Here is a 24,252-nt window from a genome sequence, read left to right as displayed (position 1 = left end):
TGCAGTGGTTAAGGTCAGGGGGCACCGAGAAGCAAAACGAAACAAAAGTCAAGTGGGCTGAAGAGAGAGTCCAGCACGGAGGGCACTTGCCCGGCCCGTGGCCGACCTGGGCTCCGTCTCCGGCACCCCATAGGGTCCCCTGAGCCCGGCCACGACAGACCCCTGAGCATAGGAGCTGCGAGTAAGCCCTGAGCACTGCTGGGGGTGCCCCCCAAGTCGAGAGCAGAACAGGACAGAGGGACTCTGGAGCTGTGGCCAGGGAGAGAGTTTGAAGGGGCGGGCACAGAGAGGCCCAAGCCCCGGCCTGGCTCAGTCAGCGGGTCAGCGCCAACCGGCTCCCAGGCCCAGCGTCCTCTGACCCGCGCCCCACGCCCACCCAGGGAAGCCTGTTTGAAAGACTGTGAGCTTAGAGAGTGTCGCTGAGGGTTTGGTTCTGCTGGGGGCCCCACCTCGCATATCGACGGCCCCGATTTCCACATCTGTGAAATGGGACTAAAGGGTGGGAGATAGTTCGGGCCTTGCACACAGCCCGGCCTGGCCTTGCGGAAAATGTGGTTCCCCGAGCTCTGCCAGGAGTGACCCCCGAGCACAGAGCCAGGAGTAAGCCCTGAGCTCTGCTGGGTGTGACCCAGAGACTGCCACCCGCCACACCCCCCATAAAATAGACTTACTTCTCCTGGGCCCGAAAGAACTCAGTGGGCTTTCCCTGAACAGACCCCCAGCTCTGCCAGGAGCAGAGTCTCAGCACCCAATAGTGAGGCCTGCCCCCCAAAATGGACAGTTTTTTTCTTTTCTCTTTGGGTCACACCCGGCAATGCTCAGGGGTTACTCTTGGCTCTGCACTCAGGAATCACTCCTGGCGGTGCTCGGGGACCCTATGGGATGCCGGGGATCAAACCCTGGTCAGTTGGGTGCAAGGCAAATGCCCCACCTGCTGTACTATTGCTCCAGCCCATGCATAATTTTTCTTACCTCAAATCCTCATGACTTTAAAAGCAATGAGGGAGCATGTTGTTGTATTGTTTTCGAGTGCTTCGGATCAACGGGGCGGGCGGGGGGAAAAATGTGACTATCTAAATGTCGCTCATTCCTGGCTTTTTATTCTAGAGAAGTTCGATATCTCTTTGCAATATGAAGGGACGGATTCCGTGGGCCTTCTCAGGGTCAGGCTGGAGGCCCTGGAGGAGAGCATGTACGTCTGCAAGGACGGCTGGAGCATGACGCAGGCCAACGTGGCCTGCCTGGACCTGGGGTACCCGCTGTGAGTTCTCCCCCTGGGGTCGCTCCTTCCGGCCCCTCCTCTGTAGCCTGAGAATGTGCCTGCCTGGCGCCAGGCTTCCTGCCCGAGCAGGGCTGCGGGATGCTTGTACTCCGCCAAGGCAGAGTCGGCCCCACACTCGCTGTCTGTCCAGCACACCTGCCTGTTCACGCCCACTCTCCTCAGCTTTCACGGGCTCCTCTCTTCGTCATGCTTGCAGAGGGTTGCGTGTCTGAGCAGTGGGTTTGATTTGATTGATTGATTGATTGATTGATTTGCTGTTTGGGCCACACCCAGTCATGCTCAGGGGTTCCTCCTGGCTTTGCACTCAGGAGTCAGCCCTGGTGATACTCAGGGGACCTTATGGGACGCTGGGGATCAAACCCCGGGTGGCTGCATGCAAGGCAAATGCCCTACCTGCTGTACTATCCTTAGGCTCTGATTTTTTTTTCTTTCAGATTGTCTCTGGCTCCTTTGATTTGAGTTTTCTCAGTTCTTACTGTTTGGTTTTCCTTCTCTCTATTTCCCACCAACGCTTTGAGCTAAACCCTCAACTCAGTTTCCGCTGTTTGGTATTATCTAAATGCTAACATGTAACCTGTACCACACGTATTACACATATCCATCCAGGTAATGCTTCTTCTGCATGCTATAACACTCCCTAAATGGCTTTGTAGTTTTTGTGTGATTCAAACATTTTCAAAATCATTTCTTCTTTGAGCCCCCTGTCTTTGAGAAGTGTTGGGTCTTTTTGGGGGGAAGAGGGAGGTTTGTTTTGTTTTTCAGTTCTCTAATACATTAGTTGGCTTTTCCTTATTTTTTGTAATTCATTCTTTATTTAACTGTGTTGTGGTCAGAGAGAGTCTCAAAAGGATGAGAATTGTTTAAATTTTTCTTTTGAGACTTAGTTTGTGCTGCTTACATTCTTTTTTTTTTTTTTACTTTTTGGGTCACACCCGGCAATGTACAGGGGTCACTCCTGGCTCATGCACTCAGGAATTACTCCTGGCAGTGCTCAAGGGACCATTTGAGATGCTGGGAATCGAACCCGGGTCAGCCGTGTGCAAAGGAGACACCCTACCCGCTGTGCTATTGCTCTTGCCCCTTCGTACATTCTTATGCTTCCACCAAAAGGTTCTTTGTAAAAAGCTCTTCCTTAGAGTAAACAAACTTGTTCTCTGCGTTCCGACTTATTGACTTGCACGCTTTCCGCATCTTTATCATCTAAACGTGAGCCTTATATAGTGTGTCCCTAGATGTTTCTCTGAAATCCCGCGTGGGGGCCACTGGAGTGTGACCTGCTTCTGTGTGGTGGCTTTCCCCCTGCTGCCCGTCGTATCTGTGGCTTCTCAAGTACACTGCCTGTCTTGTGCTGTTGCTTTCTCCTTTGTGAATGGCCAGTAGGTAACGAAAGTTTGGGGATGTTTTGCTGTTTTTACTTCCCCTTTTCTCTCTTCTACTGGGTTTGGAAGCCACGGGTGACAGCTCTATCCCTCAGCGATTGCTTTGTCCCCTGAACCCTGGACTTCCGAGGCCCAAGGCCTTCTCCCAGCCGAGACAGACGCTGGGTTTGCAGGAGCATCACCCCCTCCAAGTCGCCAAGACTATGGCCATCCCCGGAAGGGGCTTCCGGAGACCGCCTCCCCATGCCAGCTTCTGGTCGGTTGGCACTACCCACACGCCCCTGCTTCACCCTGGATTCACCTCTGGGAGCACTTCACGAAGGAGGGTTTCTGCGCATTGCTGAGCCACTGGATTTTTCTGGATCTCAGCGACCACCTCTCAGCGGCCACCTCTGACTCACTCTCAGGCGGCCTCCCGGTCTCGGAGCTCCGTCCTGACTCAGCCATATCTGGCAGGACTCCAGAGCAGGCCTCTCCCCCAGAGCCACAGACTCACGCCCCCGTTTTGTTTGGGGCCACACCCAGCTCAGGGGATCATCCTGGTGTCCGTGACCCAACCAAAGTCTGTGTTTGCTCAGCCCGTTGAGCTGATTTCTTTGGATTTTCGGTCACCGGGTACCTCTTTCCCAGCTTTTCACTTTCCCATTTATTTCTAAAGAAAAGCAAGAAGGCACCTAAGGTTCCGGGGTCGTAGAATGTGACGGTGCCTTATCTTAGGGCCCTGAGCCACTGACGTCACCTCTGACCTACACAGATGCTGCACCCACAAGAACGCCAAGCAGCGGTTGGCGTTCCCTTCTTACTGACGGTGCAGGATCAGGTGAAAGCAAAGTGACCGGCAGAAAGCCACCTGCCAAGTCCCGGGCAGTGTTGGGACCCACCAGGCCAGCTGTGCCGTCCAGGGCAGACCAGGAGGCCCTAACGTCACCCACTACCTTGGAGGGAGGGCAGGAAGCCAAGAATCACACATCCCAGGTCGGAAGGAAACAGCAGTGGGAAGGACGCACGCCCTCCCAGGAAGAGACCGTCGGGGAGAAACCCAGCCACAGCTCAAGCTTTGGAAGTCCATCAGTAGTGCTGGTTGCTGGTGTTTAGTTATTCTTTTTTTTTCCTTTCTACCTCTTTCTACATTCATACCCAATGATGCTTAGAGCTTGCTCCTGGCTCTGCACTCAGGAATTACTCTTGGCAGTGCCTGGGGGACCATATGGGATGCCGGGAATCAAACCCTGGTCATCCACGTGCCAAACAAGCATCCTTCCCGCTGTGCTATTGCCCCAGCCCCGGGTCTAGTTAGTCTTTAGGAAACTCCGTGAAATTGTTCTGTTTCCTTTTACAGGTGGATATGTTGAGGCTTGGGAATATTTTCCTGAGCCCACATGTAGAAAAAAAGAGGAAATTCCCCTTGTCTCCTCCCTCCTGTCTGCAGCGAAGCTGCAAATGCAAGGCCCTAACCCCTTCCTCCCCGTGTTGCCTGGCTCCATTGGGAGCGGTGCTCCCTACCCTCTTCCCGTGGTGCTCCCTAACCTCTTCCTCCCTGTGTTGCCGGTTCCGTTGGCAGTGGTGCTCTTGACACGCCCCATGCCACGCGTCCTGACATTGAAGCCACCGAGTGTCTGCACGTGTCCTGCCGAGGCACGGAGACCAGCCTGGCCGAGTGCACCTTCGCCCGGAGAAGGGCCGACGCCCAGGAGTTCGCCGGGGTGGTGTGCTACAGCCATGCCGCAGGTTGGTGGAGGGTCCGAGGGCGCTTCCTCCCCTTCCAGGTGGCTGCCTTCCCCGGGGCGGGCTGTGCTGGAGCTGAGAGCTCCAGGGGGTCTTCTTCCCCAGTCACTTCTGTCCAGCTTCCCGTGTGGGGGCAAATGATTTTCCCCCTGGGCTCGAGCGTCTGGGTCAAGGTTCACAGAGGACTGAGGAGGTGGGGAGAGTGTGGAGCACGCACCTCGAGGGAACCCTCAGTCCTGCGCCCCGCCCCCCCCCCAACTGCTGTGCTGGGCCCAATCAGGTCTCGGATTCTGGACTCCCGAGCACCATCAGGAGCGACCCCGAGCACTGGGGCCAGGTGCAGCGCCCCAGCACTATTAGTTGTGGACCCCAAACCAAAATGGGGGGAAAGAGAACCCATAAGTTTATGGCACACACGTTAAGCCAAGCACCTGAGAAATCCCGGGGTCTCCCACAAGAGGTCGAGGGTGGGCATGTTAGCTGGAGTTGTTTCAGTGATCAGTAAGCTGAGCAGGAAGGACTTTGGCTCTGCGTGTGTGTGTGTGTGTGTGTGTGTGTGTGTGTGTGTGTGTGTGTGTGTGAGACAGAGACAGACAGACAGACAGACAGACACAGACATGGATAGAGTCGGAGAGGGGCCTCTCTGGTGCTTCAAAGCCAAAGCCCAACTAAGCTGGAAAGGTGACAGAGAGCGGGACAGCCTGAGCGTCTGCTCTGCATGCAGGGTCCCGGGTTCCACCCCAGCATTACGTGACCCCCCAGCACCCCTGGATTTGACCCCAGAGCACAGAGTTGGGAGAAGCCCCCAAACCTAGTAATAATAATCACTGTATCACTGTCATCCCGTTGCTCATTGATTTACTCGAGTGGGCACCAGTAACATCTCTATTCCTCCCAGCCCTGAGATTTTAGCAGCCTCTTCTTACTCGTCTTTCTCAACGATTGGAGGCTCTTTCAGGGTCAGGGGAATGAGACCTATTCTTACTGTTTTTGGCATATTGAGTATGCCATGGGTAGCTTGCCAGGCTCTGCTGTGTGGGCGGGATAGTCTCGGCAGCTTGCCGGGCTCTCCGAGAGGTATGAATATATATGTATATGTATATATATACACACATATATATATGTATATGTATATATATGTACATACATGTTACTCTCTATGATGTGTTGCCTACTGTCTGAACTCCATCAAATATGGTAATTATGGAAAAAGGGCAGGGAGCAGCCGCGCGGTCAGGAGAGTGCTCTGGAGCATGGCAGTGGTTGGACAGTGGAGGTTGGCTGCCACCATAATAATAATAATAACAATAAAAGGTACATGACGCAGCTCAAGTCAGGCCTGGCCCGTGCAGGGACCCGTCACAGCAGCACAGTTGTGGGGCGGGTGACTCCTGCATGTGTGTGGGGGGGGGGGGCTCTGCTCTCGGTGGCCCCCAGAGCCCATCCTGGCCTGCAGAGAGCATGGGAAGGCCGGGGGCTGGGGCTGGGCTTACACGGTGCGACCCTGGAGTGTCCCCGGCTCCCCGTGCGGCAGGCGGGTCCCCGGCGTGCCTCAGCGGAGTGTGTGACCCCCAAGAGCACGAGGACGCGCAGCCCGGCCTCGCTCCGAGTCTGGGTGCTCCCCGGGCAGGGACGGGACTCGCAGGCGCCTGGGGCATTTGTTTTCCCTCCCCACGGGCCGTCCAGGCCCGGGGCGGCCAGTGCTGGCTCGGGGGGACTGAGCTGAGCTGGCCGCACGAGGCTCGTGCTTCCCTGCTGTCCTCCCTGGCGCCTCCCTTTTTCCCGCTGTCGTCTGTGGTCCACGAAGGTGACGCGAGTGACGGTCACACACGCGGGGCTCCCGTTTCGCAGCTCCCCCCGCAGAGAAGGCCTTCCAGTGTGTGAACGGGAAGCGCGTCCCGAGGGGCAAGGCCTGCGACGGCGTGAACGACTGCGGCGACCAGAGCGATGAGCTGTGCTGCACGGGTGGGTCGGCGGCTTCCTGGAGAGGGGCCGAGGGGGGGGTGTCCGCAGGGCTGCACCCACTGGGAAAGGGCCCCGAGCAACCAAGCACTGATGGGGAGGCCCGTCCCCCTCCCCAGGCGAAAGACCGTGCAAATGGGGGCCAGAGAGATGGTTCAGTGGGTAGGGCGCTGGCCTCAGACTCGACTGACCCAGGTTCGATCCCCGGCACCCCTGTGGTCCCGAGCACAGAGTGATCCCTGAGTGCAGAGCCAGGAGTGAGCCCTGAGCACTGCCGGGTGTGGCCCCCAAACCAGGAATGAATAACTAACAAAGTGGGGGCTGAAGCCAGGCTGCTCAGCAAAGAGTGTCTGTCACACAGCAACGCAGGACGCACAGACGAGGAGAGGGAAACCAACCTGACGGCTGGATTGGAGACTTTTATTTTTTTAAATGAAATATCTTTCACTGTCAAAAGAGAAAAACAATAAAACACTAAAAAGCAAAAAAAAAATTATAATAAAATAAATTAGAAAAAGTAAATTTAAAAAAAAAGAAAAAAGAGGAACAAAATCTGCCCCGTGGGGCTGGAGAGAGAGTCCAGGGGTGAGGCTCCAGCTCTCACCTGGCACCAGGTCCAGCCAACCCAGCTGGACCCCGGCACCCCCTAAGGCCCCCGAGCCCCCACTGGGATGGTTCCCGAGCAGAGGGCCAGGAGGAAGTCCCGAGCACCCCCGGGTGTGACTCCGCCCCCGGGAAAGGAAGAAGTAAAATAATCATCATCATGAAAGTGCTCTGTGACTGCTCACGCAGGGTGCCAGGGCGCCGGCTCGACCAGCTTCCACTGCAGGTCGGGCGTCTGTATCCCGTGGCGGTACCGGTGCGACGGCGAGCGGGACTGCATCACGGGGGACGACGAGGCCCACTGCGAAGGTAACGCCCAGCCCGGGCAGGGGGGGGCAGGACTTAGGGGGTGACGCGACTGCGGAGGGCCTGGCAGCGGGACGGGAGGGGCTGTGGGTGCCCATCTCTCCCTCCCACCACCCAGTTAGGAGTGCGTTACCAGATGCTGCTGTCTCAGAACGTTTTCATTCGAAAAGCTCCCACGGGCCAAGACAGGATGCTGGGATGCGTAGCTCCCAGCTCCGACAGTCATCCATCGTTTGTTCTGACTTCTTTGCTTATTTTAAAGCAAATCTGAGCTCTTGCCTCTTGTCACCCATCCACATCTCTAAGGATAAAACTAGTTAGTACATAAAACCCAGGCTGGGGCTACGGGGATGACTCAAAAGGGGGAGCACGTTCTCTGCATGGAGGAGCCTCAGGTCTGGTCCCCGGCACCACCATGGACAATATCCATGGCCAGGAAAAAGAGGGGCTAGGAGGAAAGTCAATGGTTAGGTCTGACCACAAGTGTGGGGGGGGGGCTGAGGGTAGGTAAGATAGAGGAGACCGCCGTGGCAATAATTGCCGGGAATGATCACGCTGAACAAGAGCTGAGGTTAAAAGTGGGTAAGGGATGGGGGGGCTGGAGCGATAGTACAGTGGGGAGGGCATTTGCTTTGCATGCAACGGACCTGGGTTGATTCCCAGCATCCTATATGGTCCCCCGAGCACTGCCAGGAGTAATTTGAGTGCAGAGCCAGGAGTGACCCCTGTGCATCGCCGGGTGTGACCCAAAAAGAAAAAACAAACAAACAAATAAACAAAGTAAGTAAGGGATATGCTGGATAACCTTTCAGTATCAATATGCAAAGCACAATACCCAAAAGGAGAGAGAGACAGAGACAGAGACAGAGAGGCAAAGCGCCTGCCATAGAGGCAGGAGGGGAGTGGGGTGAGGGTGATGGGAGGGAACCTGGGGACCCTGGTACTGGACCCCCAGAGCCCCCTTGGCTCGTATACTGGTGGAAGGATGGGTGCTGGAATATCCTATGACTGAAATCCAATCATGAACAGCTTCGTTAGCGTCTATTTCACAGGATTCAATAAAAAAGTTTTTAAAAAAAAGTGTCCCTGGAGGGGGCTGGAGTGATGGATAGTCCAATGGACAGGGTGCTCGCCTGCCTGCAGCCTACTGGCCCCCCTGGACTCGTCGCCAGCATCCCAAATGGTCCCTCCAGCCCCCCAGGGGCTAACCCTGAGCACAGCTGGGCGTGCCCTTTCACCTCCAAAAGAAGTATGCCCGGAACATTCAGATTTCTCTAACCTATTTACTAGCAGCCCATGTTCAATATTTCCCCAGCTGACTGAAAAAAAATTTTTTTCAAATGTCTTTTAGAGCCATAGTGCTAGTACAGTGGGGGAGGGCATTTGCCTTGCATGCTGCCAACCCAGGTTCAATCTCTGGCATCCTGTAGGGTCCCCGGAGCCCTCCTGGAGTGATTCCTGAATGCAGTCAGGAGTGCTCAGGAACTCCTGAGCATGCTGGGGTGGGATACTGGGTGTGCCCCAAAGGGGGCGGGGAGAAAGTGTCTTTTTAGGTTCTTTCCATCAGAATCATTAAGAGTCTAGCATTGTGGTTAGTTACTAGTTTTTTAGTCACTATTAATTATTTTTTTGATTTTTTGGATCACACCCGGCAATGCACAGGGGTCACTCCTGGCTCGTGTACTCAGGAATTACCCTGGCAGTGCTCAGGGGACCATATAGGATGCTGGGAATCGAACCCAGGTCGGCCGCATGCAAGGCAAACGCCTTACCTGCTGTACTATTGCTCCAGCCCCACTATTAAATTTTTTTATTTCTTTTTTTATTTTTAAGGGTCATGCACCAGTTTGTCCCCCAATTTTTCTATTTCTTTTTTCCTTAGTAACATGGGCATTTGCCCATAGGGTATTCCTGATTCTGGATCCACAGGGATCGAGCAGATGCAGAGTCTAATATACCAGGCAGGAATCCGTGGCGGGTGGGACTGCCCACGGGCATCTGGCCTGGTCATCTTTCAGGCGGCAGCTGGCCCCGCGCCAGCTCCCTCTCTTTGCCACGCCCTCTCCCCAGCCTCTCACCTCACTGCTGTGAACAGCCCTTGTCCATGCTGTCTGGACAAGTCTGGACGTAAGGGCTGTGAGATGCTGATTTCTAATTCAATACTTCATTCTGCATCAAAAATTAAAACCAGGGGCTGGAGTGATAGCACAGCGGGTAGGGCATTTGCCTTGCACGCGGCCGACACAGGTTCGAATCCCAGCATCCCATAGGGTCCCCTGAGCACAGCCAGGGGTAATTCCTGGGTGCATGAGCCAGGAATGACTCCTGTGCATTGCCGGGTGTGACCCAAAAAGCAAAAAAAAAAAAAAAATTAAAACCAGACAATGAGGCGGATTTTTCTCACTGTGCCACCCTTTATATAATAATTCCTTTTCATTAAAAAAAAGTGATTGTCTTATTCTATCAATTCTTTCATGGTATCGAAGGGTACTCTAGGCTGTTCTGGTTTTGGTTTGGGGTACAACACCTGGCTCTGCACTCAGGAATCACTCCTGGCGGTGCTGCGGGACCATGGGTTCCCAAATGGCGAGGTGGACAGAGGCATAACCAATATCATGCAAAAGCACTGTAGCACTGTCGCACTGTCACCCCGTTGTTCATCAGTTTGCTCGAGCGGGCACCAGTCACGTCTCCAATGTGAGACTTGTTGTTACTGTTTTTGGCATATCGAATACGCCACGGGGATCTTGCCAGGCTCTGTCGTGCAGGCGGGATACTCTCGGTAGCTTGCCGGGCTCTCTGAGAATGCAAAAGCAGACTTTTTTTTCTTCTTTTTTTTTTCTTTTTTATTTTTGTGGGGTACAGTTACAGACTTACAAACTTTCGTGCTTATGTTTCAGTCATACAACGATCAAGTACCCATCCCTTCCCCAGTGCCCATTCTTCACCACCAATGATCCCGGTATCCCTCCCACCACCCCCACCCATCCCCCCCACCCCACCCCACCTCTGTGGCAGGGCATTCCCTTTTTGCTGTCTCTCCATATGGGTGTTGTGGTTTGCCATAGAGGTATTGCGTGGCCATCATTCGTTCTGTAGTCTGCTTTCAGCACACACCTCCCCCCCACAGCGGGCCCTCCAAGCACCCCATACTTGGTAGTCCCTTCTCTATCTGAGCTGCCTTCTCCCCGTGCATGTGAAGCCGGCTTCCAAGCCATGGAGCAATCCTCCTGGTATTCACTTCTACTGTCCTTGGGTGTCTCCCATTCTGTTTCTTTATATTCCACAAATGACTGCGATCTTTCTATGTCTGTCCCTCTCTTTCTGACTCATTTCACTGAACATGATGATCCACTTATAAGCAAGTTTCATGACTTCATCCTTTCTAACAGCTGCATAGAATTCCATTGTGTAGATGTATCAAAGTGTCTTTGGTACATCTGTTTTTGGGCACTCAGGTTTTTTCCAAATCCTGGCTATTGTAGACAGTGCTGCAATGAACATACAGGCACAGATGTCATTTCTACTGTATTTATTTGTGTCTCCAGGATATATTCCCAGAAGTGGTACTGAAAAGCAGAAGGAGTTTTTTAAATTTTTTTATTGAGTCGCCATGTGGAAAGTTACAAAGTTTTCAGGTTTTAGTCTCAGTTATACAATGCTTGAGCACCCATCCCTTCACCAGTGCACATATTCCACCACCAAGAATCACAGTATAGCTCCACCCCGCCCCCCCCCAAGCAGAAGGAGTTTTATTCCAGTATACCGGGTCACCTGTCTCACCCACAGAGTGGTCTCTTGATAGCAACCCATAGCGACCCAACCTTCAGTGCAAGCAGTGTGTATAGGGTTTGATTACATAAGCTGTACATGCCCTATTGTTTCAGAAAAATCTGACTTAGTTACTAAACAAAGGTGTTTTGGCAGGTGTCTAGGGTATGTGTTTGGCTCCTTACACATTGTTTCATTGCTGGGAAACTGAAACTGTTTCAGTTCCCGTAACTGAACCTGAGGCCCAGCTGATTTTGTGGGTTTCTGCTGCCTCTCATGGCTCAGTTTCGCCCTTACACAGGGACCACAGGGGATGCCGGGGATGGAACCGAGGTTGGCTGCATGCAAGGCAGGCGCTCTACCCGTGGTACTAATGCCCCGACCTCCTTCATCTATAACTGTCCACACAGATGGACTTCCCTCCTCAACAATTCCGTTTCCCCTGGTATGTCCAGTCAAAAGGTCGACTCGAGTTCTTGGCTTTACCTCACCAGCCTTCAAGGTAGCGGCTGGCGCTCTTCTCTTTCAGACGGTCCTTGATCACAAGTTCCCAGAAGGAAACTGTTTACGGGGCCCCTGATCTGGGACTCACAGGACCCTGCGTTCCCGTGGGCGCTAACCGGCGGGAACGACTCGCAGTCAGTACATTCTCGACTTCGGGGGACACGTGTGTTAGGGCCAAGGGGAAGCAGGTTAAGAAGCCACTGCAGCGACTTCCAGGGGAGAGGCGGCAGTTCCTGCAGGCAGGGCGCTGGGAGGAAGGGACTCACAGAGACCATGGACTTGGACCTAGACCCAGGAGCAGGTGCCGCTGGGGTGGGAAGCAGTGAGAGAGCCAAGGACGCGCAGAGAGGACGGGAAGCTATGGGCAAGGCTGACTGGCACCTGTGCACCTTCTCCCGTGATGCGCTGGTCAGTCGCTCACCGTTAGCTTGGGAGAGGACAAGGAAGCGTAGATTTTTAGCATCTGACCGGTGTCGCTGGTGTAAATGTTCTCTTGCTATTGGCTCTTTCTCTTTTTTAAATTTCTCTTCTGCTTTCTTTCTTTCCTTCCTTCCTTCTTTCTCTCTCTCTCTTTCTTTCTTTCTTTCTTTCTTTCTTTCTTTCTTTCTTTCTTTCTTTCTTTCTTTCTTTCTTTCTTTCTTTCTTTCTTTCTTTCTTTCCTTCTCTTTCTTTCTTTCTTTCTTTCTTTCTTTCTTTCTTTCTTTCTTTCTTTCTTTCTTTCTTTCTTTCTTTCTTTCTTTCTTTCTTTCTTTCTTTCTCTCCTTCCTTCCTTCCTTCCTTCCTTCCTTCCTTCCTTCCTTCCTTCCTTCTTTCTTTCTTTCTTTCTTTCTTTCTTTCTTTCTTTCTTTCTTTCTTTCTTTCTTTCTTTCTTTCTTTCTTTCTTTCTTTCTTTCTTTCTTTCTTTCGTTCCTTCTTTCTTTCTCACATCCGGCGATGCACAGGGCTCACTCCTGGCTTTGCACTCAGGGATTACTCCTAGTGGTGCTCAGGGAACCATATGGGATGCTGGGAATCAAACCCAGGTTGCCGAGTGCAAGGCAAACGCCCTACCCACTGTGCTATCGCTCCAGCCCCTGCTATTGGCGCTTAAATTAAAAAGCATTCTAGGGAGAGAGCTCAGAGGGAAGGAGCGGGTGGAGGTTGCTGGTCACCGACACTGGTGGGGGTTTGGAGTTGGGACAGTGAATAGCCAAACTGGTTAACAGCTTTGTCAACCAAGGGCCTAAAAGCAAAGTTGGTGCAAGCTGGCCTGTCTGTGCTTCCCGCTTCTCCTTCTGTAATTATCACCCTCAGTAGCTATAATATTCATGGTGACTCTAGGGCTGGAGTGATAGCACAGCGGGGAGGGCATTTGTCGTGCACACAGCCGACCCAGGTTCGATCCCTGGCATCCCATAGGGTCCCCTGAGCACTGCCAGGAGTGATTCCTGAGTGCAGAGCCAGGAGTAACCCCTGTGCACTGCCGAGTGTGACCCAAGAGGCAAAAATAAAGAAGCAAATGGTGACTGTATATTTTTGCCCAAGCAAAAATAATCTCTTGAGGCCATAGAGACAGTACAGTGGGCAGGAGCTTGCCTCGATGCAGCCGACCTAGGTTCCATGCTCCGTAGCCCGGGGGATCCCCAAGTCCCGTGACCCCTGAGCTCAGAGCCAGGGGTAAGGCCTGAGCACTCCCAGGTATGGCCCAATAATAAAACAAAACGAAGAAAAGTCTTTCAGCTAACATGACTTTTTAATATTTTTTTATTGGTTTTAGGAGCTGAACATCATGTAGCAAGAGGTAAGTCTGTCTTTCTGATAGAAATTCTATTATAGAATCGAACAAGAGAGGATATATATATATTTAATCTACTTAATGACATATATTATGGTAAGGGGACCCTCTATTGACATGATACATATTTATCTCAAATAAAAATTACTCTTCGCTGTAATAACTCTTTGTCCTATTTTTCAGACCTTTCAGCTGTGGCTCACGGTAGAAACTTCATTAACTATTTGGGCTATAGCCCAGCTAGATCCCCGAGGGGCACCTTCCCGCCTGGGGTCAGCCCCGCGTGTACCCGCTAACGCTGCTGCCGCTGTAGCTTGGGCACAACCGCTGTTTTTTAGAGTCTGGTGTTAGATTCCCCGCGAACGTCTCCCGGTGGACCCTCCCCAGTCCCGCCCATCAAGTCCTCGCCCCCTCCCTGCTTTTGTCCACTCAGTCTCAGTCTCGATGAGGAGTCGCAGGCTGTCACTGTGCTGTTCGCTTTCCTGAGTCAGCACCCCCAGCTCCTGGTCTTTCTGGCTACTTTGCTTCCCGTTTTCCTCCCTTTATTCATTTATATTTTATATATATATGTATGTATATATATATATATATATATATATATATATTTTGCTTTTTGGGTCACACCCGGCGATGCACAGGGCTCACTCCTGGCTCATGCACTCAGGAATCACCCCTGGCGGTGCTCAGGGGACCATATGGGATGCTGGGATTCGAACCCAGGTCGGCCACGTGCAAGGCAAACGCCCTACCCGCTGTGCTGTCACTCCAGCCCCTATATTTTATATATTTTTATAAAAATATATTTTTATAAAAATATTTTTCCTCCCTTTTATTATTTTTTGTTTCCCTTCCCCTGCTCTTGATCGTGCCTCCCTGGCACCCAGCACCGGAAACCAACTCTTAGCCCGCCTCCCTCCTACCACAGGCCTGGCCCTCTTCATGGTTGCTGGGCTGGGACCCTCCATCTTACATGAGGACCCCCCAGCCTCCGAGCGGCTCCTCACCTGCCCCCTCTCCACCCCCCCTGCCCTGTGGTGCACACCCCCAAGCCCCCGTCCTCTGTGCCAGCACCATCGCCACTTGACTCATCTGGAACTTGCCAATGGCTCCGTGATCTGAAGGCCATCAGGCCCACGTGCTTTGGTGGCTGTCTTGTCCCCACCTTTGAAAGGAGGACATGTTTGTTTTGTTTTGTTTTCAATTTTTTATTAGTGAATCACTGTGATGTACAGTTACAAACTTTCATTCTTGTGTTTCAGTCATACAGTGCTCGAGTACCCATTCCTCCACCAGTGCCCCTTCTCCACCCCCGATGATCCCAGCATCCCTCTCACCTCGCCCCCATCCCCCCACCCCACCCCGCCTCTGTAGCAGGGCATTCCCTTTCATTCTTTCTCTCCTTTTGGGTGCTGTGGTTCGCAATAGAGGTATTGAGTGGCCGCCGTGTTTGACCTATAGTCCACCTTCAGCTCACATCGTCCCATCCCAAGCGGGTCCTCTGACCACACTTCATCTGCTGCTCCCTTCTCTGTCTGAGCTGCCTTTCCCAAAGGAGGACATGTTTTTAAGATGGACAAGGATTGCCATTGCATACATGAGTTTAATGATTTCATTTTTCCTGTATATACAAAATTTTAAATATTGGGAAAAATAACTTTTTTTTCTTTTTAAATTAATAGAACCGAATTCCTTGCCTCTGGATATGGATACCGGTAAGTTCCTAGTATTCTTTGGGGTTCTGCGCCCTGGGAAGTGGGGGATGGCCCTTAAGGGGGTGTCCACTATATAGCATCATGCATTGAAGCCAGTTTCCTCCGACAGTGATTTAGGTAGAAGTAACATTTCTTTCCACGTCCCTTTCTTGGGGGTCAAGGTTTACCCCTGGCTCGGAGCTGGGGGATCCGTCCTGATGGGTTTGGGGACCATATGGGGTGCCGGGGACCCAACCTGACTCAGCCCCAGGCCAGGCGGGCTCCCTCTCACTGCCTGGTCTCTGCAGTCCCTCCGCAGTCCCTGCAGAGGGAGGGAAGAGGCGCGATGCTTCCTGAGGGCTGCGTTAAGAAAGAGCTGATGGAGGACTGCAGAGACGGTCCTGGGATAAGGCACGGGCCTCGCTGACCTGGACCTGACCACCACCCCCGGGCCCCCTAGCATTGCTGGGATGGCCCTGGAGAACCCCGGCACTGCGCCTTCAGGCCAGGCCTCAGCCGAGGAGCCCAGCATCAAACACCAGACCCATTTCTTGAGAATCCCTGGAGGCGAGGCTGGAGCCATAGTGGGTAGGGAATTGCCTTGCATGAGGCCGACCTGAGTTCGATTCCCAGCATCCCATATGGTCCCCTGAGCACCACCAGGAGTAATTCCTGAGTGCAGACCCAGGAGTGACCCCTGAGCATTGCTGGGTGTGCCCCAAAAAGCAAAAAAAAAAAAAGAGAGAGAGAGAATCCCTGGAGGAGTCCCTAAGCCCCATGCCCTCACCACCTCCCCCCAAAAAAAAGAAAGAGGAAGGGAAAAAAAGCATGGGGGTGCGGGCGGGGCAGCTGGACAGGAGGACAGGCGGTGGAGCGTGCCTGGAGCATGAGGCCCAGGACTGGGTCCCTGACTCTGTGCCCTGCACCCCCAGAGTGGCTCATTTGTGAGCTCCCACACAGTGCTCGGGGCCCTCGGGTGCTCTACTAGGAGTTGTGTGAGTGACTGGGTCGGGGAGCATGTCGGTCGGAGACCCTCGTGCTGGCTGGCTCTCGAATTCTCCCCAGTCCCCAGGGGCTGCTACTGGGGGGTGGGTTTTAGGTTGGGGGCCACTCCCAGCAGTGCTCAGGGGCCACTCCAAGGTCTGTTGTGTTTAGGGGGCAGTGGGGGTCACTCCTAGGGGTGCCTGGGGACCCACCCCACTGCAGAATGAACCTGCCCCCTGCATCATCTCTCTCTCCCGCCCCACGATTTTTTTAAAAATTGTCTTTTTTTTCTTGTCTTTTTCATTTTCCTCCAAAATGAAGTGAGAACAATCCCATTAGGTGATGATTTCTCTCACAGAATTATGATGATGATAATGATGATGATGATGATGATGATGATGATGATGATGATGATTTTGATCAGTTTTGTAACCACAAAGCTACATCTCAGGGCCAGAGAGAGCGGACAGGGAGGAAGGCGCTTGACTTGCAGGCGGCTGACCCCACTTTGATCCCAGCACCCCACAGGCCTCCCAGGCCCCACAGGGAGTGACCCCTGGGCATCAAGCCAGGGGTTAGAAACAGAGCAGAAACAAACAGAAACTGCCTCTTAGAAAGGCAAACACGGTTAAGGGCGAGGGTTGTTCGCTCTCCTCATTCTCCCGCCCCAGGCCCAGCACTGTGGGAAGTTTATGCTCCTGAACCCCCAAATCTGCACCCCATCCCGGGCTGGGGGACCCCTCCCACCTGCCGGAGGTCAGTAAAGGCACCCCCCTCGGCCAGCCCCTGGTGTTGCCCAGCCTGCCTTCAGGGCCCACCGCAGGCCTACAGGAGTGGGTCTCGGCATCCAGAATAACCCGCGACACGGCGGGCCTGGTTTGGACCCCACGGGACGCTGCTGGTTTGCGCACGGGTTTGAGCGTACGTCTGGCTTTGCACGTGGCGTTGAGTTGGGACATCCTGACTGCGCGGCCTCTTCCTCTCCTTAAGAAAGAAAACGTATCAAGTCGCTCCTGCCGACGCTGTCCTGCGGGGTCAAGCAGCAGGTGCACAGCCGGAGGAGGCGTGTGGTCGGAGGCCACCCCGCGCACGTGGTAAGCTGCAGGATGGGCGCCGCGCCCTGCTGCCCAGTCTGGAGACGCAGGGATGGGATGACAAAAGGAGGGGAGTTGGCAGGAGACGCATCGCAGGGCAGAGCACGTGGCCACACACACAGACACACAGACACACAGACACGCACACCTGTGTCTTTTCCAGGGTGACTTCCCGTGGCAGGTGGCCATCAGGTATGGAGAAGGGATCAACTGTGGCGGCATCTACATCGGCGGCTGCTGGGTCGTGACGGCCGCGCACTGTGTCAGGTGAGTGCCAGGCACGTGGTCTCGGACCTCATGGACAGGCAGATATGGACAGAGACGGGACATTGGCACATACCCGAGTGTTGCTATTCGGTGCGGGTGTCTCACAGTGACCTGAGGGTTCGTTCCGTTGGTGCATTTCAACATTGAATCACTGTCCCCTTCCCCCCCCACCCCCCAGCTAACAGAGACGGACAAATGATGGGGGTCTGGGGCGGGCCACCAGACTGGTTGGTAATAGTGGCCGTCTATTCGAATCTCAGGGTTAGTTAGATAGAAATCCTGAAGGGTTGGGGCAGCAATTACACACGGGTGTGGCTAAACATTACCATAGCAATAAACAGATGTTCCTTCAGGGGAAGTTCTTCAAGGACAAAATCTCATTTCAGTGCTCTGCACCCCAGATTCCTGCTAGGAGATCCGCCCAAGGGTGGAATTCCATCTAAGGGTGAATTGCTTTCTCCTCCTCCAGCTAGTAACCCATTTAAACAACTTATTAAATTTACTTCTTATAGCACGGCGGGTAGGGTGTTTGCCTTGCACGCGGCCAACCAGAGTTCTATTCCTCTGTGCCTCTCGGAGAGCCCGGCAAGCTACTGAGAGGATCCCACCTGCATGGCAGAGTCTGGCAAGCTCCCCATGGTGTATTCAATATGCCAAAAACAGTAACACAAGTCTCACAATGGAGACGTTACTGGTACCTGCTTGAGCAAATCAATGAACAATAGAACAACTAATATTTCTAGTCATTTTGTAGGAACACAGTAATAGATCTATTTTTTTTTCTTTTTGGGTCACACCTGGTGATGCACAGGGGTTACTCCTGGCTCTGCACTCAGGAATTACTCCTGGTGGTGCTCAGGGGACCATATGGGATGCTGGGAATCGAACCCGGGTTGGCTGCGTGCAAGGCAAACGCCCTACCCGCTGTGCTATTGCTCCAGCCCAGTAAGAGATCCATTAAGCTTAAAGGTTGACTCTTCCTGGGGACATCTCGCTATATAGCCCAGACCACAGTCCTCAGGCCAGGTTAGTCTTTCCAAACCCCAGCAGGGTCCTTATTCAGTCACTTTTTGGATCATGTCAGTGTTTATTCCATGACTGTGCTCTTAATTCATTATATTTCCTATGGCACTTAGCCTGGTCCTTTCCAGTGCCAGCATGGTTTGCGGCTTGCCTGGGTCCACCAAGTCCCTCACCAGGACCCCCCTTTTGGGGTGTTAGGAAGTAAGGGAAACTGATGCTTAAATCAAGTAAATAAGGCGGATGCCCAGGAGTGAATATTATTCGGAGTCAGTTATCTCCCAAGCTACAACAGTGTAACATTAACTGTCTTCCTGTGTCTACACAAAAAGGACACTGCTCTAAAGTAAACTATGCGAAGGACATAAAGGAAGGAGAAAGGCAACATTTCTCTCCCAGACAAAATCCAGAGCCCTCAGAAGATCTTACCTACAGGTCACAGGGTCTTATTTGGGGAGATTTGTGACTAACAGTAGGAGAAGCAGAGCACAGAGGGGTGGTTGGTGGTAAACACGGAGGACTGGGAGTGCCCAGTGGAATTGGGTGTGCGCCGGAGCACTGTGTGTTACTTCTTTTTTTCCCTTTTTGGGTCACACCTGGTGATGCACAGGGGTTACTCCTGGCTCATGCACTAAGGAATCACTCTTGGCGGTGCTCGGGGGACCATATGAGATGCTGGGTATTGAACCAGGTCAGCCACATGCAAGGCAAATGCCCTACCCACTGTGCTATTGCTCCAGCCCCTGTGTGTTGCTTCTTAAAATGCTCAGAACTGTCATCCAACTCCCCAGGAAGCATCTAATGTACATAATCATTGTGTATTGTGGGTTTTATGGGGTTTTTTTTTCCTCAGCATGTTTCATTTCCCTCCTTCCATTGATTCCAGAGTCAGTAAAATGCATCAGTACCAAATATTCTCGTCACTAATAAGCTGGGTAAAGCCCAACTCGGAGGTGCAGTACCGGCTGGTGAACAAAGTGATCATCCATGAGAACTACAACGGCAGCACCTACCAAAACGACATCGCTCTGCTCGAACTGAAGAAGGCCGGGATCAACTCATGCGAGATGCCTGGCTCCGTGCCCGCCTGTCTGCCCTGGTCTCCATATCTCTTCCAGCCCAATCACAAGTGCATCATTTCCGGCTGGGGGCGAGAAAAAGGTCTGTTGGGCCGTTTGCTTCTTCGGCTCCCAGGGTTGGGACTGAAGGGGAATGTGCGAGAGCTCAGGTCAGCCCAGGGAGAAGCAGTGGTAAGTCCCAAAGCGCCTCAGGCCAGGCGGGAAGTCCCCCCGGGACACTTCCCCTGAACAACAGCAGTAGCCAAGTGGCAGTGTCCCCAGCCAGGGGGAGCGACACCATCTCACAGCCGACTCCGCTAAACGCCGCACAGCTGTTCGCACAGCTTGTGACGTCACTTCCAGTGGGCCACAGACCCAGACAGGGGATTGGGTGATGCTGTCACCGTGGTCGGGCCACACCCGCGGTGCTCAGGGCCTACTCCTGGCTCTGGCTCAGGGACCACTGGGGATGCCGGGGATCAAACCTGGGCTGGACGCCCGCCGGCTGGGGCCTCACTCGCTATCCACTCTCTCTAGTCCCCGGTCACTGTTATTCTAAGCGTCCACATGCTGGGATTAGCCGGTGTGCCTGTGGTGTAGCATTTGACATGTCCTTCTGTTCCGCACACCCCCATACATGTGGGGGTGGGCACTTGCCTTCCCTTGCACTCGTGGGTTTGCTGACGCGCTTGGCTGCGAATTCCCCCGAAATCTCTCCGGCCCGCGGAGAGACAACAGTGGAAAGCGCTCCTAATTGAGGGGGTTCTGTGAGCGGTCCCGACCTGAGAATAAAACTGGTGAGGTTAGGAAGAAAGAGGCTCAAGACAACACATGCTGATCAAGAGCGTCTTTATTACCAGCCATGCTGGTTTTATACCTTTCTTAGCAGGGGGTTGGTACATGAGTTGTCAATCATCAGGGAAGTGTCTTCTCAGACCAGATAAGGAAAGGTTCCGGGTGTTCTTTGATGGGCTACAATATTCTCTAAGAGTCGGTTGAGAAATAGTGGGGAGGGGAAGACAAGGGTTTATCTGGCAGGAACATCTGTCAGGAGGAACGTACAAGGTTTCGTAAGCTAGGGTATGGCTTTTAGTGTAAAGGAAGGTATTGGGCCCTGAGGGTCTCGTGGTTAATTGTCCTGGGCTACTTTTACTTCTTGAGTTTAGCTATTTCCTTTGTCACAAGGGCACCTGTGCCTCAGGTTATGCAAACGCTGGTAATGGAATTTTCCGGTTTGTCCAGAGTAAAGGTTGAGGGGTCCTCTTTTGTTCAGGATCCTGAACAGTCTCCAACACTTGGCTCCTCCCATTCCAGAGCCCTGGTGGCTGTGGAGTGTCGGGACGGCACTGTGTGACTTAGGGGCCCTGTGAGCCTAGCCTTTGAGCTCAGGCAGGCGGGCTGCCCACTCGGGAGGCATGTGTTGGCGTCTCCCTGGTCCTGTGTTTGCTGAACTCTGAGACCTTTGTGTTGGAATTTCCCAACTTTCTCTTTCTCCCTTCATCCAGGGAACTTGAAAGTCTTTTCCCTGAAATGGGGCGAAGTGCACCTCATCGGCAACTGCTCTCAGTTTTACCCGGGCCGCTACTTCGAGAAGGAAATGCTGTGTGCGGGTAAGGCTCCGACACCCCTTCCTCCCCTCCCCCCCGCCCCCCTCCCCCCAGTTTCTGGCAGCAATAATTCCCTCCAGCCATCAACCCCCTCAGGGCGGTTCTGCCAGGCCCCTGAACCACTGCCTGGGGGGGACCCCACTTCCCCCAGTGATGAGCTGTGCGCACGGACCACATGTCCTCGTCTACGAGGCTGGGGGGGTCTTTGTAGATGAAGAAACTGAGGTGCAGCGGAGTGACAGACTTACCCAGAGTCCTACAGGTAAGAAGTCAGATATCCAAGATCCACTCCCAGACTTAGAAATTCAAATGCAAATGGCCTTGGGTAGAAGGAAGTTTCCCCTCCTTGGAGATGACTCAGTGGTCCCTATCACCTGTCACCTGTCACCCTGTCCCTGTTACCATCAGCAGGCGGTGGTGTGCTGGCACATACCGCCCCAGCCCTGCCCTTGGGGGTGACCCCCGCCCCGGGGGACCAGTCGGGCCCAGCATTGGGACATATGACTGAATCCATTTATTGTGTGGTATAGGAAAAGGCAGAGTTATTTATCAAGATCTCTAACTTCTTGGATATACTGGCTTAAAATCCCCTTGGAACTCCTCAGAGTGACGAGAGAGTAAAGAGACCGGCCCGCCCACCCATCCCCAGCGTCCAGGATGACAGAGGGCCAATGTTCCAGGCAGCAGCTCTGAGAACTGGCTCTACCGATTAGCTGTGTGACCTCGGAACCTCTCTGCGTCTTATTGGACCGTCATGAAGGCGGGGTCAGGGCAGAGCCATAAGATAGCGGGGAGGGGGCTGGAGCGATAGCACAGCGGGTAGGGCAGTTGCCTTGCACGCGGCTGACGTGGGTTCGATTCCAGCATCCCATATGGTCCCCTGAGCACCACCAGGAGTAATTCCTGAGTGCAGAGCCAGGCGTGACCCCTGTGCATTGCTGGGTGTGACCCACAAAACAAAACAAAAAGGCAGCAGGCAGGCGCTTGCCTTGCAGGCGCTGACCCAGGTCCCCGAGCCCTGAGCTCTGCCGGGAGTGGGCTCCGAGCACAGGGCCTGGGGTAAGCCCTGAGCACCACTGGGTGTGGCCTAAAATAAATAAATAAGATGGGGCTCCTAATGCTGACGTGACAGGGCAGTCGCCATGACTAATGCACGTTGTCACCCACGAGGGTCTAGACGGTCCCACGATCTTCTCACGGGAACTTTGATGCTCCTTTTTCTCATCCCCCTGTGTAGGGACAGCAGAGAGCACTTGCTAAAGAGCACGGTGAAAAGAAGGCAAATTCCTTCCCGCCCGCATCTCGGGGTCCAGCAGGGGCCCACCGGGGACTGTGTGGGTGACTCCCTGCCCCGCGGCTTCTCCCGGGGAGTGTGTGACTTTCTCGCTCCCTCAGGTACCAACGACGGCTCCATCGACGCCTGCAAAGGAGACTCTGGAGGCCCTTTAGTCTGTCAGGACGTCAACAACGTGACCTACCTCTGGGGTATCGTGAGCTGGGGAGAAAGCTGTGGGAAACCAGAGTTTCCTGGAGTTTACACCAAAGTGTCCAACTATTTTGACTGGATCGGCCGACACGTGGGCAGGTCTCTCATCAGTCAGTATAACCTGTGACTCCGTCTTCCCGGGCTCGCTCTCAGGAGCACTGTTGAAGTGGGGACGAAACTGCATCACCACCGGTCCGCTAGAGGTAAAAATAAAGCACATTTCCTTGGATACGTTTAAAGGCCTCTGCAGAGCTTACACCGTGTTGCAATTCTGCTGTTACATTCCGAATATTGTAGTTAAGCCGATTTTTAGGAAATGTAATTGAATAACCTCCTTATAGAGGAGTGATGTATGGATGTATGGATGTTTGGTGGGCTGAAAGACTGGATTCACACATGCCTGCACTTAAACCTGTGTGTGTGTGTGTGTGTGTGTGTGTATGTGTGTATGCACAGGCTGAAACTCCACTTAATCAGACAAGGGCAATTTACTATTTTATTTTATTTTATTTTATTTTTTTTATTTATTTTTATTTATTATTATTTTTTTAATTTAAATTTTATTGAATCACCATGTGGAGGGTTACAAAGTTCTCATGATTATGTCAGTTTACAGTACTAAAACACCCTTCCCTTCACCCGTGCCCATATTCCATCACCAACCACCCCATTATACCTCCCGCCCCCTCCCACCCCCCCAGTCCCCGCCCTTGTAAGTGATAAGTTTCACTTCGTTTACGCTTTATCTTGGTTACAGTCCATGTTTCAACACATAATTCACTATTGTTGCTAGGGTTTCCCCCCAAAAAAGAGAATACAGCCCCACTGTCAAGGAAGCATTTGATGGCTCTCCATTGCTGAGAATGTAGAGATGTTAAGTCCCGCTGTTTGTTACATAACTTTTCTATTTTTTTCCCCCCTTGTCCCGCGCCACCGAGATCACGCCTGTTTAGTAATCACCACGCTGCCTGACAAAGGGAAAACAAACCAAAAGAGATGGTTATTTCTCGTCATCAGCCGGCGTGGGGCTCTAGCTTAGTTGATAGTCTGGTATAATGTTTGCAAGCAGTTTCTGGAACCAAAAGTAATACGCTGGTATCGGCCCCGGCTCAAGATTCCACCAGCGTCCCGCTGTTCCAAGTACATAATAATTTATTCCCTTGCATCCGGTTCCCACGCCACCAGGTCCGTGTCAGCTTAATGGACATCATACTATGGTAAACGCCACGCCGCGTTTTTTCCCGAGAAAGAAGGATATTTCTTCTCAGCCGGCGTGGGGATATGGCTTAGTTCAGTCTATAGAGATGGCTACCACTTTGGTGGCCTTCAATATTTCAGCAAAAGACTTACTATTCTTGTTAGGATTTCCCACCAAAGTCCGACTCGTTAAAGTCCAGGGAAAATTCTACCTAAAATTCTATTGCTACAATCTTTTACCCTTTAACAAAAAACTTAGTACTATTGTTTGGAGTTTCCCCCCACGTTAAGCCCTGCCAAAAAGGAACATTTACACGTTGCTGACAATCAAGAGATATTAGGTCGCGCGGCTGCGATAGCAGCCGCGCGGTTTTGGATTTCTATATGAAGTCCAAGGAAAATTCTTTTGGTAATTGCATTGCTCGCTGGCATCGCCTGGGCCAGAAGCTCCCAGCACACAGTTTGGAGGCATTTTGGGGGCGCCGCTCGTGTCCAAAGTGGTTCAGTTGCCTCCGGGGTCGATCTCGCGCGGGGCCGCAAAG

General features: G+C 52.9%; 1 protein-coding gene across 1 annotated transcript in view; it reads left to right on the top strand.

Annotated features, from left to right (window-relative positions):
* Positions 1-22,726, top strand: part of CFI (complement factor I) — a 28,898-nt gene extending 6,172 nt beyond the window's left edge. Inside the window, exons 5-15 of the mRNA XM_055142656.1 lie at positions 1,108-1,261; positions 4,223-4,389; positions 6,238-6,351; positions 7,141-7,260; positions 13,289-13,312; positions 14,986-15,018; positions 16,972-17,075; positions 17,239-17,342; positions 19,249-19,523; positions 20,926-21,030; positions 22,423-22,726. Coding sequence (XP_054998631.1) covers positions 1,108-1,261; positions 4,223-4,389; positions 6,238-6,351; positions 7,141-7,260; positions 13,289-13,312; positions 14,986-15,018; positions 16,972-17,075; positions 17,239-17,342; positions 19,249-19,523; positions 20,926-21,030; positions 22,423-22,640 — 1,418 coding nt within the window. The 3' untranslated portion in view covers positions 22,641-22,726. The remainder of the gene's footprint in view (positions 1-1,107; positions 1,262-4,222; positions 4,390-6,237; positions 6,352-7,140; positions 7,261-13,288; positions 13,313-14,985; positions 15,019-16,971; positions 17,076-17,238; positions 17,343-19,248; positions 19,524-20,925; positions 21,031-22,422) is intronic.
* Positions 22,727-24,252: the final 1,526 nt, after the last annotated feature.

The sequence above is a fragment of the Sorex araneus genome, chromosome 6 (genome assembly GCF_027595985.1).
Source record: "Sorex araneus isolate mSorAra2 chromosome 6, mSorAra2.pri, whole genome shotgun sequence".
Lineage (NCBI taxonomy): Eukaryota > Metazoa > Chordata > Mammalia > Eulipotyphla > Soricidae > Sorex > Sorex araneus.
The sequence above is the reverse complement of the archived record's forward strand: the minus strand, read 5'-3'. Positions and strand labels throughout refer to the sequence as shown.